At 45.6% G+C, this 18,730-nt stretch overlaps 1 protein-coding gene across 1 annotated transcript; it reads left to right on the top strand.

Moving 5' to 3' along the window:
• Nucleotides 1-12,631: 12,631 nt before the first annotated feature.
• Nucleotides 12,632-15,803, top strand: LOC123443892 (DEAD-box ATP-dependent RNA helicase 26-like). The gene is made up of 10 exons (XM_045120439.1): nt 12,632-12,999; nt 13,306-13,412; nt 13,494-13,549; nt 13,669-13,875; nt 13,959-14,165; nt 14,242-14,328; nt 14,425-14,520; nt 14,606-14,821; nt 14,902-15,084; nt 15,228-15,803. Exons 1-10 carry the CDS (start codon nt 12,770-12,772, stop codon nt 15,453-15,455), a joined length of 1,617 nt encoding a protein of 538 aa, XP_044976374.1. The 5' UTR covers nt 12,632-12,769; the 3' UTR covers nt 15,456-15,803.
• Nucleotides 15,804-18,730: the final 2,927 nt, after the last annotated feature.

Consider the following 18,730-nt stretch of genomic DNA (forward strand, 5'->3'; position numbering starts at 1 on the left):
GAGCACCGTCCAAGGCATGGAGAAGAACATTCAGGAGAACATGCAAAATCAGAAGAGCCTTGAGAGAGTTGTGGAGACAAAATTCCACAACATGGATATGAAGATAACTGAGTTGACCACCATTGTCAGACAACTTCAACATGAAGTTGACTCTATGGAGATTCCACGCTCAGAGGATGAAGATGATGATGACGAGGATGAGTCTCCTCCTCCCACTACTACACAGTACAACACCACGCCCCGGTCAGTTGTTGTTCCTGCTACGGAGACAGGACAAACATCTTTCGCACAAGCTTCAGCACCTTCAGCACCAACTCCAGCTCAAGCTCATTCAGTATCTGTTGGAAATATGCCCTAGAGGCAATAATAAATTAGTTATTATTATATTTCTAAGTTCATGATAATCGTTTATTATCCATGCTATAATTGTATTGATTGGAAACACAATACTTGTGTGGATACATAGACAAAACACTGTCCCTAGTAAGCCTCTAGTTGACTAGCTCGTTGATCAAAGATGGCCAAGGTTTCCTGGCCAGAGGCAAGTGTTGTTACTTGATAACGGGATCACATCATTAGGAGAATCATGTGATCAACTAGACCCAAACTAATAGACGTAGCATGTTGATCGTGTCATTTTGTTGCTACTGTTTTGTGCGTGTCAAGTATTTGTTCCTATGACCATGAGATCATATAACTCACTGACACCGGAAGAATGCTTTGTGTGTATCAAACGTCGCAACGTAACTGGGTGACTATAAAGATGCTCTACAGGTATCTCCGAAGGTGTTAGTTGAGTTAGTATGGATCGAGACTGGGATTTGTCACTCCGTGTGACGGAGAGGTATCTCGGGGCCCACTCGGTAATACAACATCACACACAAGCCTTGCAAGCAATGTGACTTAGTGTAAGTTGCGGGATCTTGTATTACGGAACGAGTAAAGAGACTTGTCGGTAAACGAGATTGAAATAGGTATGCGGATACTGACGATCGAATCTCGGGCAAGTAACATACCAAAGGACAAAGGGAATGACATACAGGATTATATGAATCCTTGGCACTGAGGTTCAAACGATAAGATCTTCGTAGAATATGTAGGATCCAATATGGGCATCCAGGTCCCGCTATTGGATATTGACCGAGGAGTCTCTCGGGTCATGTCTACATAGTTCTCGAACCCGTAGGGTCTGCACACTTAAGGTTCGACGTTATTTTATGCGTATTTGAGTTATATGGTTGGTTACCGAATGTTGTTCAGAGTCCCAGATGAGATTACAGACGTCACGAGGGTTTCCGGAATGGTCCGGAAACGAAGATTGATATATAGGATGACCTCATTTGATTACCGGAAGGTTTTCGGAGTTACCGGGAATGTACCGGGAATGACGAATGGGTTCCGGGAGTTCACCGGGGGGGGCAACCCACCCCGGGGAAGCACATAGGCCTTGGGGGTGGCACACCAGCCCTTAGTGGGCTCGTGGGACAGCCCAAGAAGGCCCTATGCGCCATAGGAAGAAAATCAAAGAGAAAAGAAAAAAAGAGGAGGAGGTGGGAAAGGAAAGAAGGACTCCACCCACCAAACCAAGTAGGACTCGGTTTGGGGGGGCAGACCTTCCCCCCTTGGCTCGGCCAACCCCCTTGGGGCTCCTTGAGCCCCAAGGCAAGGCTCCCCCTCTCCCACCTATATATACGGAGGTTTTAGGGCTGATTTGAGACGACTTTTCCACGGCAGCCCGATCACATACCTCCAAGATTTTTCCTCTAGATCGCGTTTCTGCGGAGCTCGGGCGGAGCCCTGCTGAGACAAGATCATCACCAACCTCCGGAGCACCGTCACGCTGCCGGAGAACTCTTCTACCTCTCCGTCTCTCTTGCTGGATCAAGAAGGCCGAGATCATCGTCGAGCTATACGTGTGCTGAACGCGGAGGTGCCGTCCGTTCGACACTAGATCGTGGGACTGATCGCGGGACGGTTCGCGGGGCGGATCGAGGGACGTGAGGACGTTCCACTACATCAACCGCGTTCACTAACGCTTCTGCTGTACGGTCTACAAGGGTACGTAGATCACACATCCCCTCTCGTAGATGGACATCATCATGATAGGTCTTCGTGCGCGTAGGAAATTTTTTGTTTCCCATGCGACGTTCCCCAAGAGTGGTGTCAAAGCTAGGTTCATGCGTAGATGTCTTCTCGAGTAGAACACAAAAGTTTTTGTGGGCGGTGATGTGCGTTTTGCTGCCCTCCTTAGTCTTTTCTTGATTCCGCGATATTGTTGGATTGAAGCGGCTTGGACCGACATTACTCGTACGCTTACGAGAGACTGGTTTCATCGCTACGAGTAACCCCGTTGCTCAAAGATGACTGGCAAGTGTCAGTTTCTCCAACTTTAGTTGAATCGGATTTGACCGAGGAGGTCCTTGGATGAGGTTAAATAGCAACTCATATATCTCCGTTGTGGTGTTTGCGTAAGTAAGATGTGGTCCTACTAGATACCCATGGTCACCACGTAAAACATGCAACAACAAAACTAGAGGACGTCTAACTTGTTTTTGCAGGGTATGCTTGTGATGTGATATGGCCAACGATGTGATGTGATATATTGGATGTATGATATGATCATGTTGTAATAGTTAATATCGACTTGCACGTCAATGGTACGGCAACCGGCAGGAGCCATAGGGTTGTCTTTAAACTAACGTTTGTGCTTGCAGATGCGTTTACTATATTGCTAGGACGTAGCTTTAGTAGTAATAGCATGAGTAGCACGACAACCACGATGGCGACACGTTGATGGAGATCATGATGATGGAGATCATGGTGTGACGCCGGTGACAAGAAGATCGTGCCGGTGCTTTGGTGATGGAGATCAAGAAGCGCATGATCATGGCCATATCATGTCACTTATGAATTGCATGTGATGTTAATCCTTTTATGCACCTTATCTTGCTTAGAACGACGGTAGAATTATGAGGTGATCTCTCACTAAAATTTCAAGACAAAATTGTGTTCTCCCCGACTGTGCACCATTGCGACAGTTCTTCGTTTCGAGACACCACGTGATGATCGGGTGTGATAGACTCAACGTTCACATACAACGGGTGCAAAACAGTTGCACACGCAGAACACTCGGGTTAAGCTTGACGAGCCTAGCATGTGCAGACATGGCCTCGGAACACATGAGACCGAAAGGTCGAGCATGAATCGTATAGTTGATATGATTAGCATAGAGATGCTTACCACTGAAACTATTCTCGACTCACGTGATGATCGGACTTGAGATAGTGGATTTGGATCGTGTTCCACTCAAATGACTAGAGAGATGTACTTTTTGAGTGGGAGTTCTTAAGTAATATGATTAATTGAACTAATTGTCATGAACATAGTCTAATGGTCTTTGCGAATTACGATGTAGCTTGCGCTATAGCTCTACTGTTTTTTATATGTTCCTAGAGAAAATTTAGTTGAAAGTTGATAGTAGCAAACTTTGCAGACTAAGTCTGTAAAACCGAGGATTGTCCTCGTTGCTGCGCAGAAGGCTTATGTCCTTAATGCACCACTCGGTGTGCTGCACCTCGAGCGTCGTCTGTGGATGCTGTGAACATCCGACATACACATTTCTGATGACTACACGATAGTTCAGTGCAAAATACTTAATGGCTTAGAAGCAAGGCACCGAAGACGTTTTGAAACGTCACGGAACATAAGTGATGTTCTAAAGAGATGAAATTGTGATTTCATGCTCGTGCCCTTGTTGAGAGGTACGAGACCTCCGACAAGATTCTTTGTCCACAAAGTAAAGGAGAAAAGCTCAATCGTTGAGCGTGTGCTCAGATTGTCTGAGTACGACAATCACTTGAATCAAGTGGGAGTTAATCTTCCACATGAGATAGTGATGGTTCTCCAAAGTCACCGCCACCAAGCTGTGAGAGCTTCGTGATGAACTATAACATATCAAGGATAGATACAATGATCCTTGAGCGATTCGCGATGTTTGACACTGCGAAAGTAGAAATCTAGAAGGAGCATCAATAGTTGATGGTTTGTAAAACCACTAAGTTTCAAGAAAGGCAAGGGCTAGAAGGGATACTTCGTGAAACGGCAAAACAGTTGCTGCACTGATGAAGAGACCCAAGATTAAACCCAAACCCGAGACTAAGTGCTTCTGTAATGAGGGGAATAGTCACTGAGGCGGAGCAACTCTAGATACTTGGTAGATAAGAAGGCTGGCAAAAGTCGAAAGAAGTATATTTGATATACATGATGTTGATGTGTACTTTACTAGTACTCCTAGTAGCATGAGGGTATTGGATACCGGTTTGGTTGCTAAGTGATTAGTAACACGAAATGAAAGCTACGGCATAAACGGAGACTAGATAAAGGCGAGGTGACGATACGTGTTGGAAGTGTTTCCAAGGTTGATATGATCAAACGTCGCACGCTCCCTCTACCATCGGGATTGGTGTTAAACCTAAATAATTGTTATTTGGTTCTTGCGTTAAGCATGAACATGATTGGATCGTGTTTATTGCAATACGATTATTCATTTAAAGAGAATAATGGTTACTCTATTTTCTTGAATAATCACCTTCAATGGTTTATTGAATCTCGATCGTAGTGTTACACATGTTCACGATATTGGTGCCAAAATATACGAGGTAATGATAATAGTACCACTTACTTGTGGCACTGCCGCTTGAGTCATGTTGGTATAAATTGCATGAAGAGGCTCCATGCTGATGGATCTTTATACTCACTTGATTTTGAATCACTAGTGACATGCAAATCATACCACACGAGCAAGGCCTTGTTTTCATTGAGATGAAATAAGATAGTAACTTGTTGGAAGTGATACATTTTGATGTATGCAGTCCAATGGGTGCTGAGGCACGCAGTGGATATCATTATGTTCTTACTTCAATGACGATTTGAGTAGTTACTAGAGTATTTGCTTAATGAATCACAAGTCTGAAATATTGAAAAGTTCAATTCTGTTTCGGAGTGAAGTTCGTCGTAACAAGAGGATAAACTGTCTACGATATGATCATAGAAATGAATATCTGAGTTACGAGTTTTGCTACGCAGTTAAGACAATGTGGAAATTGTTTTGCAGTTCATGCCACCTGGAACATCATAGTGTGATGATGTGTCTGAACGTCATAGCCACGCACTATTTGGTATGGTGCATGCTATGATGTCTCTTATCGAATTACCACTATCGTTTATGGGTTATGCATTAGAGACAACCGCATTCACTTTAAATAGGGCACCGCGTATTTCCGTTGAGATGACACAGTATAGACTGAGGTTTAGAGAAATCTAAACTGTCGTTTCTTGAAAGTTTGGGGTTTCGACACTTATGTGAAAAAGTTTCAGTCTGATAAGCTCGAACCCAAAGAGGATAAATGCATCTTCATAGGATATCCAAAACAGTTGGGTACATCTCCTATCTCAGATCCGAAAGCAAAGTGTTTGTTTCTAGAAACGGATCCTTTCTCGAAGAAAGGTTTCTCTCGAAAGAAATGAGTGGGAGGGTGGTAGAACTTGATGAGATTATTGTACCATCACTTCGACCAGTGTGTAGCAGGGCGCAGGAAGTTGTTCCTGTGGCGCCTACACCAATTGAAGTGAAAGCTGATGATGGTGATCATCAAGCATCGGATCAAGTTACTACAAACCTCGTAGGTTGACAAGGTCGCGTACTACTGCAGAGTGGTACGGTAACCCTGTCTTGGAGGTCATGTTGTTGAGCAACAGTGAACCTACGAGTTATGGAGAAATCAATGGTGGGCCCGGATTCCGACAAATGGCTGGAAGCCATGAAATCCGAAAGAGGATCCATGTATGAAAACAAAGTGTAGACTTTGGAAGAACTACTTGATGGTCATAGGACTATTGAGTAAAGATGGATCTTTAAAAGGAAGACAGACGATGATAGTGATAAGTCACTATTAAGAAAAGCTCGACTTGTCGCAAAGATGTTTCCGACAAGATCAAACAGTTGACTATCATGAGACTTTCTCACTCGTAGCGATGCTTAAAGTCTGTTAGAATTATGTTGGTAGTTGCTGCATTATTTATGAAATATTGCATGTAGGATGTCAAAACATTGTTTCCTCGACGGTTTCCTTGAGCAAACATTGTATGAGATACAACCATGAGGTTTTGTGGATCCTAAAGATACTAGCAAATATGCAAACTCCAGCGATCCTTCAATGGACTGGTGCAAGCATCTCGGAGTTGGAATATACACTTTGATGAGATGATCAAAGATTTTGGGTTTGTACAAAGTTTATGAGAAACTTGTATTTCCAAAGAAGTGAGTGGGAGCACTATAGAATTTCTGATAAGTATATGTGGTTGACATATCGTGGATCAGAAGTAATGTAGAATTTCTGTAAAGCATACAAGGTCGTTTGAAAGGAGTTTTCAAAGGAATACCTGGATTGAGCTACTTGAACGTTGAGCATCAAAGATCTATGGAGATAGATCGAAAGCGCTTAATGGAAGTTTCAACAAGATGCATGCCTTGACAAGTTTTTGAAGGAGTTCAAAATAGATCAGCAAAGAAGGAGTTCTTGGTTGCGTTGTGAGGTGTGAATTTGAGTAAGACTCAAAACCCAACCCCGGCAGAATAAAGAGAATAGACGAAGGTCGTCTTCTATGCCTTAGTCGTAGACTCTAAAGTATGCCATGCTGAGTACCGCACATGATGTGTGCCTTGCGGCAAGTCAGTTAAAGAGGTACACAGAGTGATCCAGGATTGAATCACTAGCAGCGGTCAAAATTTATCCTTAGTAACTGATGGACTAAGGAATTTTTCTCGATTATGGAGGTGGTTAAAGAGTTCGTCGTAAAGGGTTACGTCGATGTAAGCTTTGACACTAATCCGAATAACTATGAGTAGTGAAACGGATTCGTATAGTAGAGTAGATATTTGGAGTATTTCCGAATAGCACGTAGTAGCAGCATCTATAAGATGACATAAAGATTTGTAAAGAACACACGAATCTGAAAGTTTCAGAACCGTTGACTAAAACCTCTCTCACGAGCAAGACGTGATCAGACCCCAGAACTATATGGGTGTTGGATTCGTTGAAATCACATGGTGATGTGAACTAGATTATTGACTCTAGTGCAAGTGGGAGACTCTTGGAAATATGCCCTAGAGGCAATAATAAATTAGTTATTATTATATTTCTTAGTTCATGATAATCGTTTATTATCCATGCTATAATTGTATTGATTGGAAACACAATACCTGTGTGGATACATAGACAAAACACTGTCCCTAGTAAGCCTCTAGTTGACTAGCTCGTTGATCAAAGATGGCCAAGGTTTCCTGGCCATAGGCAAGTGTTGTTACTTGATAACGGGATCACATCATTAGGAGAATCATGTGATGGACTAGACCCAAACTAATAGACATAGCATGTTGATCGTGTCATTTTGTTGCTACTGTTTTGTGCGTGTCAAGTATTTGTTCCTATGACCATGAGATCATATAACTCACTGACACCGGAAGAATGCTTTGTGTGTATCAAACGTCGCAACGTAACTGGGTGACTATAAAGATGCTCTACAGGTATCTTCGAAGGTGTTAGTTGAGTTAGTATGGATCGAGACTGGGATTTGTCACTCCGTGTGACGGAGAGGTATCTCGGGGCCCACTCGGTAATACAACATCACACACAAGCCTTGCAAGCAATGTGACTTAGTGTAAGTTGCGGGATCTTGTATTACGGAACGAGTAAAGAGACTTGCCGGTAAACGAGATTGAAATAGCTATGCGGATACTGACGATCGAATCTCGAGCAAGTAACATACCGAAGGACAAAGGGAATGACATACGGGATTATATGAATCCTTGGCACTGAGGTTCAAACGATAAGATCTTCGTAGAATATGTAGGATCCAATATGGGCATCCAGGTCCCGCTATTGGATATTGACCGAGGAGTCTCTCGGGTCATGTCTACATAGTTCTCGAACCCGCAGGGTCTGCACACTTAAGGTTCGACGTTGTTTTATGCGTATTTGAGTTATATGGTTGGTTACCGAATGTTGTTCGGAGTCCCAGATGAGATCACGGACATCACGAGAGTTTCCGGAATGGTCCGGAAATGAAGATTGATATATAGGATGACATCATTTGATTACTGGAAGGTTTTCGGAGTTACCGGGAATGTACCGGGAATGACGAATGGGTTCCGGGAGTTCACCGGGGGGGGCAACCCACCCCGGGGAAGCCCATAGGCCTTGGGGTTGGCACACCAGCCCTTAGTGGGCTGGTGGGACAGCCCAAGAAGGCCCTATGCGCCATAGGAAGAAAATCAAAGAGAAAAGAAAAAAAAGGAGGAGGTGGGAAAGGAAAGGACTCCACCCACCAAACCAAGTAGGACTCGGTTTGGGGGGGGGGAGACCTTCCCCCCTTGGCTCGGCCGACCCCCTTGGGGCTCCTTGAGCCCCAAGGAAAGGCTCCACCTCTCCCACCTATATATACGGAGGTTTTAGGGCTGATTTGAGACGACTTTTCCACGGCAGCCCGACCACATACCTCCACGATTTTTCCTCTAGATCGCGTTTCTGCAGAGCTCGGGCGGAGCCCTGCTGAGACAAGATCATCACCAACCTCCGGAGCGCCGTCACGCTGCCGGAGAACTCTTCTACCTCTCCGTCTCTCTTGCTGGATCAAGAAGGCCGAGATCATCGTCGAGCTGTACGTGTGCTGAACGCGGAGGTGCCGTCCGTTCGGCACTAGATCGTGGGACTGATCGTGGGACGGTTCGCGGGGCGGATCGAGGGACGTGAGGACGTTCCACTACATCAACCGCGTTCACTAACGCTTCTATTGTACGGTCTACAAGGGTACGTAGATCACACATCCCCTCTCGTAGATGGACATCACCATGATAGGTCTTCGTGCGCGTAGGAAATTTTTTGTTTCCCATGCGACGTTCCCCAACAGTATCAACTCCTCCAGCTCCAGGGACGTCACCAGAAGTCTTCGTAGACGCCATTCTATCGACTCATCATCAACTGCCCAGAGGGACGAGTAGTTCTATACTTTTTGAACTTGGTAACTTGTTGCCAAAGGGGGAGAAATGTATAGATCATAGACTTCGTGAGAGAGAGAGAGAGAGAGCTTTTGATTTTATTTTCTCTAGTTTGGTTTTAAAAACTTTGGTTTGTTGGATGACTTTATCCTATATGCGCATGATCGCTTTATCCTATGTGATGCTACGATATTATGTTTTAGCTATCCATGTGATGATCATTCACTTATCTTGTTGGTGTCATGTGGATTGCTATTCTTTTTACGCACCACCAAGATGTATGTGACATGGAAGAGTAACCCATGATCCTAATCGATTGTGCATTTGCATTCAAACGCAAATTTTAAATAATGCACAAATTTAGGGGGAGCTCTTGCTTTTCACATACTTCTCAAAGCATCGATGTTAATCATTGATTATATCTTTTGTCGAAGCTTTAATCTATATGTTGTCATCAATTACCAAAAAGGGGGAGATTGAAAGCACAATTGCTCCCTAGGGTGGTTTTGATAATTGATCACAACATATGCATCATTGGACTAATGTGTTTTCCAAGTATATTTAAGAAAAGTTCAAAAGATGCTATGGCTTAAGGTTTATGTGGAGATGCCCCTAGATGCAAGAAAGGAATAATATTGGCTCAAGCTTCAATCTAGAAGACTCTTCATTTTATATTTCTGAGAAATCACTTTTGAGTCCATAGGAAAGCCAATACTATTAAAAGGGGGTGAGGTAGTAAAATGAACTGATTGCTCTAATGCTCAAAGTTAGCCACCAAAACACTTAGTCATTTTCCCACATATCCACTCTGTCAAGTTCCACATACACAAATTCGGTGTAACCAACATTGCCACTTCGGACCCACCGAGTTTGAACCTAAGACAGAACCCTAGCCATTCCCACCAAATCGGTGCAACCGAAACTACATTGGTGCTACCGAGTTCAGTGTGACCAACATTCTGTTGCCAAGATACACAAAATCGGAATTTCCAAGTTTGAGTATCGGTGCCACCGAGTTTGGCCATGTGACCGTTAGTCACCTTTTCGGTGCCACCGAGTTCTATATATCGGTCTCACCGAGTTTCAAAGTTCACACTTTTAGTATTAGTCGGTATCACCGAGTTGTCCACTTAGGTGTCACCGAGTTTGCACTTTTGTGTGTAATGGTTGGATTTTGGCTGCTGCCTATATATACCCCTTCATCCACCTCTCATTCGTGGGAGAAGCACTGAGAACACACACTTCATTTCGAGATCCATATTCTGAGAGAGAACCACCTACTCATGTGTTGAGACCAAGATATTCCAATCCAATCATTTGAATCTTGATCTCTAGCCTCCCCAAACTGCTTTCCACCAAATCAACCTCTCCTATTCATGCATATTCTGTGAGAGAGACATTTGTGTTGAGGAGATTATCTTTAGAAGCACAAGAGCAAGGAGTTCATTGATCTACATCATCTATTACCTTTTGGAGGGTGGTGCCTCCTAGATTGGTTAGGTGTCGCTTGGGAACCTCCTACTTCGTGTTGTGGAGTTGAACCAAGATGTTTGTAAGGGCAAGGTGATCGCCTACTTCGCGAAGATCTACCGTGAGTAAGGCTAGTCCTTCGTGGATGGAAGTCGTGGTGGGATAGACAAGGCCGCTTCTTTGTGGACCCTCTGTGGACTCTCGCAGTCGTTACCCTCCGTGGGTTGAAGTCTCCACTAACATGGACGTACGATAGCGCCACCTATCGGAACCATGCCAAAAATCCTCGTGTCAACCTTATGCGTTTGATCTCCCAACCTTACTCCTCTATTTACACTTGCATGTTTTACTTTCCGCTGCAATACTATTAGAACTGCATGTGTAGGGTGTGCTTGACCTGTTATAACTGCCGTAGCTGCCTCTCAAGTAAAATTAGGAAAAGGCAAAAATTTATCTTGTCAAGTAGTCTAATCACCCCCCTCTAGACATACTTTCGATCCTACACGTTGTCAATAACCTCTCGAAGCTAGTTTAGCGATTGCAAAGGCGCAACGTCTTCATATGTTCGTAGTCGGATCATCAAAGTTGTCTTCCACAAAAAAGATAGATGCCATCGAAACATCGGAACACCTTCGCCTCTATCAATCACCATGCATGACCTTATAAAATGAAAATCGTTGGCACCAATTTGGTGATCCTACCGCCCTGTCAAGTCTACCGCAGATATATTTTTGGGAGTCATCATTGTCATGCTAAGTAAATGGGTTTCTAGCAAAACCACGATCATGTAGACCACAGTTCTCCAAAGCACTCCCAAAACTGTCCACCGCTTGTTGGGGCCGAGCCGCCCCTCCCTCCTTCTTACAACGAACCAAATTCTCGTTGAAAACTATCACCATTAGCCATGGTTTGTTGCCGTGAATTTTTAGAGTACGTAGCATCCCTCATATTCGGGGGTGGATCCAGCTATATGGCAAGGTTTGACAGCTGCCATACCTAAAATTTGAGGGGAAATGCATATATTATACTGTATGTATGAAGATATGAGCCGAGTCAATGAATTTCTTGTTAGTTTCGTCAATTTGGAAGAGGAGGTGACTCGCAGGGGCAGGCGACTCAGGGCCTGCAATGTATTTCGCCAGGTAGTTGTGACGTTGGTATGTATTTCTGGCTCATTAGAGACCTACCTACGACTGAATGAGAGAATTAAGAAATAGATGACTTGCATCACATAAGCCCATGGAATTTTGCTAAAAAGAAAGTTGATTCGAGGCACACGACCGATCTGTTTCTTTCGAGCGCAGCTAGAGACCGGCGAGCGAGGCAACGAGCAGGAACAACACATTTTTCTTTCGTGAAGCATGCCACAACTAGAAAGCATGCCACGACCAGCTATGGTGTTGGACTATGAAGGGAGTCAAACATCTTCAAGTGCCCCTCCCCTCCTCTATGTAAGAGCAACTTTAATGGGGCGATTCATTTTGTCCGCGGCCATCCGTTTGGGTCTGCGCGAACAAAAGTGATAGCCCAACGCATGGACCCATTGCTAAAACGCGTCCGTGCCGACCCATTTCCGTCTCAAATTTGGAAGTGAAATGGGTCAGCGCTGAGGCGAAGCGGACGCACGTGCCCTCTCGGTGTTTGCATGTGGCTGCCCTTACTCACTTGTCACACAGCTACCCAACCAACTCTGCCTACTTATTTAATTCGCTGGCCCACCCCATCTACCTTTCTTCCATTATTATATTGCCACAGTGCTGCTGCCCACTTGCTTTCCGTTGGGTGCATGTGCTGACCCATTTAAAAAAGCAAATATGGACAAACCGATGGACGAAAAGCGAACAAAATCGTCTCCATTTAGGTCGGCCTGTTGGAATTGCTCTAATGTTTCTTCTTTTATTGTTTTCTCCCACCTCTCAATAAAAAGACATGCAATCCTTGCATAGTTATGGAGAAAAGAGGAAAATCTTCAAGCGGCGCTTCTGTTCATTCAATACGTGGAGTAAAGAGTAAATATGTTTTCCTCGGAGGGCCACAATGCATGTAATTGTCCGGTTGTGCGAAAGGGCAAACCCATAAATTGCCATCGCAAACATTGCCAAGTGCGTATTCGTCTCTCCTCGTGTTTCCTAGGTCACCCTGTTTTGCTGCGTTGCGACCTCCCTCCCACGTTGTCGCCCGTTCGTCGCCGCCGCCGCCGCCGCCGCCGCTAATATCGACATCGCCGGCGTTCCCAGCGGTATCATGTCAGGCAATCGAGGGTACGCGGCAGCCCCGAAGCGGCAGCGGAGGCGGCGCCCGAGGGACGCGGAGGACGGCTCCGCGTTCCCCAGGGCTGTCGCGAGCCGGCCAAGAGGTGCCGACCAGGTCCGCGAGGTTGCCGTAGTGCCAGCGGAGGCCATGGATATCGATGCGGGGACAAGTACCAATGCTGCCACAGGAGGCGTGGATGGATCGTACCTCAGCGACACACGGTAATGGCATGCCCCTCATATTTGTTTCGATCGAATATGCGCATTAAATATTTCCCCAACTGTACAAACCAAGTACCATATACAATAAGTAGTATATTTCTCGCGTGGTAGGTATTTTCCAATTCGTATTGTTCCTCGGCTTTACGAGTTATGGGTATCATTCGGAGTTAGCCTCGAATGACATGTAGTTGTAGTTCGTGACACTGTCGGCTAGCCTATCTGTGTTCATCAAATTATTCGGGGATTACATTGGCGTTACAAGCATTTTTCTGCTCTTTAAATTGTTATTTTTATTGTATATTGCAGGTTTGATCAATGCGCTGTTTCTCCATTGTCACTGCAAGGAATCAAAGATGCTGGGTATGAAAGGCTGACCCGCGTCCAGGAGGCTACTCTGCCGGTAATTCTTCAAGGTCAGCAATAGCGCAAACTATTTTTTCTCCATGGTCTTGGGAAACCATGAAACTAATATTTCAATAATTTGTTGAGTGCAGGCAAAGATGTTCTTGCAAAAGCAAAGACTGGAACAGGAAAAACCGTTGCATTTTTGGTATTCTTTCGCCTTCAGCACAACTAGTCAATTTGATGGCTTTCACAGTCATGGGTTATTGCAGTGATGCTGCAGTGGGGATTAACCAATCTGACTGACTTTTAAATTCTTCTTGTTAGCTTCCAGCCATTGAACTTCTGTCTACATTACCCCATTCTACATCGATAAATTTGCTGGTGATGCTCCCTACTAGGGAGCTTGCAAACCAAGTGGCCGTTGAAGCTAGGAAGCTTCTTAAGTATCACAACTCACTGGACGTGCAAGTTGTAATTGGTGGCACACGATTGCCTCAAGAGCAAAGAAGCATGCGATCCAAGCCATGTCAGGTCGTATCCATGAACTGTATCGCCTTCAGTTTGTTCATATCTGAATGCAATTTATGTGCTAATACATACTACTGATCAAACAGATTCTTGTTGCTACACCTGGAAGGCTCATTGATCATCTTGAAAACACACCTGGTTTTTCTACCCGGATTAAAGGTGTGAAGGTCCTTGTTCTTGATGAAGCTGACCGCCTATTGGATATGGGATTCAGAAGAGATATTGAGAAAATAATTGCTTTCATTCCTAAAGAACGGCAAACACTGTTATTTTCTGCTACTGTTCCAGCAGAGGTATCTCTTTTTCTCATGTTACCTCTTTGTACCTGAAGTACTGAAGCAATCTGATCTTTTGAATGTTTACTGTTAGGTCCGTGAGATATCCCATTTAGCAATGCAGAAGGATTACAAGTTCATCAATACTGTTCAAGAGGGTGATGAGGAGACACATGCACAGGTTTAAATCTGTCATTTTCCTGAGTTGTTAGCTAGACTTTTGAAGTAAGCTTGGCAGCTAGCTCACAGGTACCTTCCATTATTGCTCATGTATCAGGTAAATCAGATGTACATGGTTGCACCATTAGACCTCCACTTCTCTATATTATATGGTGTCTTGAAGAAGCATGTTGCGGAAGATGTAGAATACAAAGTAAGTTATCTCACAAGTTTTTTGTTTTTGTTTTGTTTACATCTTATGGATTTCCATCGTTGACATTACCCATGCAATTTTGCAGGTTATTATATTCTGCACTACAGCAATGGTCACCAAGCTTGTTGCTGAAATTCTCTCCCAGCTGAAACTGAATATAAGAGAGATTCATTCCAGGAAGTCACAATCTGCTAGAACGAAGGTGTCAGATGAATTTAGGAAGTCAAAGAGCTTGATATTAGTCAGTTCTGATGTTTCTGCCCGTGGTGTTGATTATCCTGATGTCTCGCTTGTCATACAGGTTGGTTCTGTTGTCATACAGTTGATACAAAGAACTTGTTTAAGGTGTACATTCCTCGTAAATCCTATCTGCTTGTGCAGGTTGGGTTGCCTTCTGATAGACAGCAGTATATACATAGACTTGGTCGTACCGGAAGGAAAGGCAAGGAAGGGCAAGGCATTTTACTGTTGGCTCCCTGGGAAAAACATTTCCTTAGCAGCGTTAATGATCTGTCAATAACAGAGACGGTGGCACCTCCAGTGAACCCAAGCATTCACGCAGAAGTAAGCAGTATATGATTTTATTACCTTCTCATCTAGTTCGCTTTTTAATCTGGTCAGTTTGGCTGTCTGATCATGAAATCTCAAATCTATTTTCGGCCTGTAAAGCTAACGTATTTGGCCCCTATATTTTCTTGACTTGATAGGTGAAAGGTGCCATCAAGAGAGTAGAGATGAAGACGAAAGAATCGGCCTATCAAGCATGGTTAGGGTACTACAACTCAAACAAGACCATCAGCAGAGACAAGTCAAGACTTGTCAAGCTTGCAGAGGAGTTCAGTCAGAGCATGGGGCTTGAAATTGTGCCAGCCATACCCAAACTCATTCTTCGGAAGATGGGCCTTATAAATGTTCCTGGGCTGAGGTCCTCGTGAATCTGATGTTTGAAGGTGAAGCAGGATTTGTTTGCTAGAGAAGGCACTATGTGCATTTGTGCAACCGTACTGCTCTCAGCCTCGTAAACAGCAAGTAATTTGCCTGTGCTGTACGCCACCGAGCTTTTGATTGACAATAGGCAGGTTCCTGATATAACATGTTCTCAGGTGTGTTATTTCTGAACATTATCCAGTGCTGGTCCTGAGCTACTTTTAAGAAGGAAAGAGAAAGGTGTGTACTTGGCTATTTAGTGGATGGATGGCAATATATCATACTCACCTTGCTACATTATTCATCAACTTGTATCATTTATGCTACTACTATTCTTATGGAATCGGAATTCTGAATTATGTTGTCATTATTCATTGCCAGCTTATACTGCTTCCTTTAATAACTAGGTTTTGCCTCACTGTTGTATTCTTCTTTTTGTTAGATACAAGATGCTCTTGGTTTTGCACCCTGAATTAAGAAATAGCACCTGTACTAAATCGGCGACAATTAACATGGATTGGAGGGAGTAGTAGTATAGTTTGGTTTTGGACATGGGGGAAGTTAGACAAGCATGGAGAGGATGACCTTTCTCAGGTTGTTCGACTCTTGCAAACAAGTGTGCGTTGGTATTAGCCAGTCGGGAAAACAAACGACGAGTAGGCAACTCGCACAGCTCGATCAGTTTTTTTGTTTTTTTTTTGTTTTTTTGTTTTTGCGCAGGCACAGCTCGATCAGTTGATGACCGGTTCCATTCAGCAGGCAAATTAATTTTCAAGTTAGAGACACGAGATGGAGCAACGGAAGGGAGCTTCCTATGCACGCGTTGATGCATCCATCGGCCGTGTTAGCAAACTTACCTCTTGTACCGGCATGTTGCTTGCCTGTAGTGCCAGTCCCTTTTGGATTTGATGGCAGTCCCCCCTTCGGCTGTGCCATGGCAAATTAATTCTTGAAAACCCACAAATCCTCAAGGCAATCCAGAATAAAAACGACCTTGCTGGTGAATGTATATTACATATGCGATGAAAAATATATGTTCAGAAACTACATCCGCTTAAAAATTTAATGATATAATTTTTGTGACATATAATACATATTTAGTTAGTTAAATCAATGATCTAAAACCACGTGCATGTCTTGTAAACTGAGATGGAGCGAGTAAGAGCATCTCCAGTTGTTCGGCGCCCCATGGCCGCCTAAGGATCTCCAGTTGTTCGGCGCCCCATGGCCGCCTAAGGACCAAAATGGTGACAAAATCAGCGTGGGGCGGTCGGGTTCCCAACCGTCGCCCGCCTAGACGTCATTTAAAAAAAACATAATTCAGCCAAACTTCGGCCAAAACTACTCAAATCTAGAGGAAATTCAAGCATTTTCATTGATATTTACACAAACTAAACTAAAAACAAAATTAAAACGGAAATTAAAAACAACAACTACTACTACATCGCCGCCTTGAACCTGCTACATACCGAGAAGCCTGTAGAAGTTGGTGTAGTCGTCGCCATCGTCGTCCTGCACTCCGACGCCGTCCTTGATGCACCCCTGCCTTGGGTCGCCGTGGCGGACGGGGTTGGACGGCCCGAGCGCCTCCTTGTCGTTGTCGTCAAGGATGACGACGTCGCCCTCCTCGCGGCCGCGGTGTCGAGCGGCGATCTCCTCGAGGGCGCGACGCTGTCGCTCCATTTCCTCCGTAGTCGTCCCGCGCCCATTGAAGCGCGGTCTCCTCGACGGCGGCCATGGCCTCGTGCTCCTCCTTCGTGGGGAGGAGTGCCGGCTTGCTCTTCGGCTTGACGAGGCGGGAGGAGGAGGATGGAGGAGAAGGGGCGCCACCCTCGTTGTTAACGAGGGTGCCGCTGCGCGTGCGCTGCCCGAGCGGCGTCTCCCACGGCTTCGGCTTGGCGGGGAGGAGCGGAGCCGGACGAGGAGGAGGACGACATCTTCATGCGCCCCGGTGTCCATGAACTGTCGCGGCGGCGGGAGAAGGAGGGGGGCGTCGGGTACTCCAACCATGGCGAGTTGCCGTCCTCGATGTGCTCGAGGACGACATCCAGCATGGGCGTCGCCCCTCAGAGTTGAAGCAACCACGAGGTTCAGCGCCGTTGGTGGCAGCGAGCTGATCGGCGTGGCGGCGTTCGAAGTACGCCGCCCACAGCGTGTTGCTGTCGGGGGCGTACCTCGACTGGTTCCGCGAGCTTTCCGGCATCGACGATCGGATGCGCGCGATCTCCATGCGTCGGTCAGCTCCAGAGGCAAGCGGTGGCACCGGAACTCCGCCGACGCTAAGCCTTCACAAGCCCGACACCCACATATCCGGTGGTGTCGGGTAGTCTGCCTCGTAGAGGAGGCGGGCCTCGGACTCGTGCAGGTGGCAGCGGCCGAAACCGTTTGTCGCCGCTTCGTCGTCGGGTAGCGCTCGTCCATGGTCATCGGTGGAGAGAGGGGCGTCGATGACGAAAGGGGGAGACGGGCGTCGGCGAAGAGAGATGGAGAAGGGTTGTGGCGAGAGGACTTACGGCAACCGACGAGGGAGGGATGACTTATATAGCCGCGGGTGGGTGGCGAGCGGGCGACAGCCGTGCGTACACATGGCGGGACGCTCGTCGACGCGCCTTCACTTCATCGCCCGTGAATCAATGGAAGGCTGATCGGCGACAGCCTTCGCATTCATTCCCCACGGGAAACGAGGCGGTGAGGACGATGACCGTGCCTAGTCGCTGACTCGACGGGTCCATAAAGGGTTCGCGCCAAAAATGTTTCCCCCGACGCCCCCGGGCGCCCCCAGCGGCCGAGTTCGGCCTGGGTCTGCTGGCGGCAAATTCGGCCCTCACCGGCGAAAAACAGGCTTCTGGGGGCGCGACTAGGCCGTTTTTCCCGTCGGCGACAAGAAAGGGCCTTGGGGGGGGGGGGCTGTTGGGGGCGCGGCTCAAGATGCTCTAACGTACTAAGACTACTCACGATGGGGAGTAACATAGAGTAGTAACATGCATATGTTACTAGTATAAGTTACTACCTCCGTAGTGTATATTAATATAGGAGTAGTAACATTGAACCTTTCATTTATTAGCTTATAGACTCATCTTTCCTTGGTATGCGTTATGTTACTAAGGCTGCCCGTAATGGTAGTATCATAAGTAGTATCATGCTTGCCAACTAGGCAATTTTGGTGAGGTGGCATACAATTAAATAAAGAAGGAGATGGTTGAGTGTCATATCATGATATTGTATCATATTAAATGATGTGTTACTATGTGTCATGCATGGCAATAAATGAACTATCCTATGA

This window comes from Hordeum vulgare, chromosome 3H (genome assembly GCF_904849725.1).
Source record: "Hordeum vulgare subsp. vulgare chromosome 3H, MorexV3_pseudomolecules_assembly, whole genome shotgun sequence".
NCBI lineage: Eukaryota > Viridiplantae > Streptophyta > Magnoliopsida > Poales > Poaceae > Hordeum > Hordeum vulgare.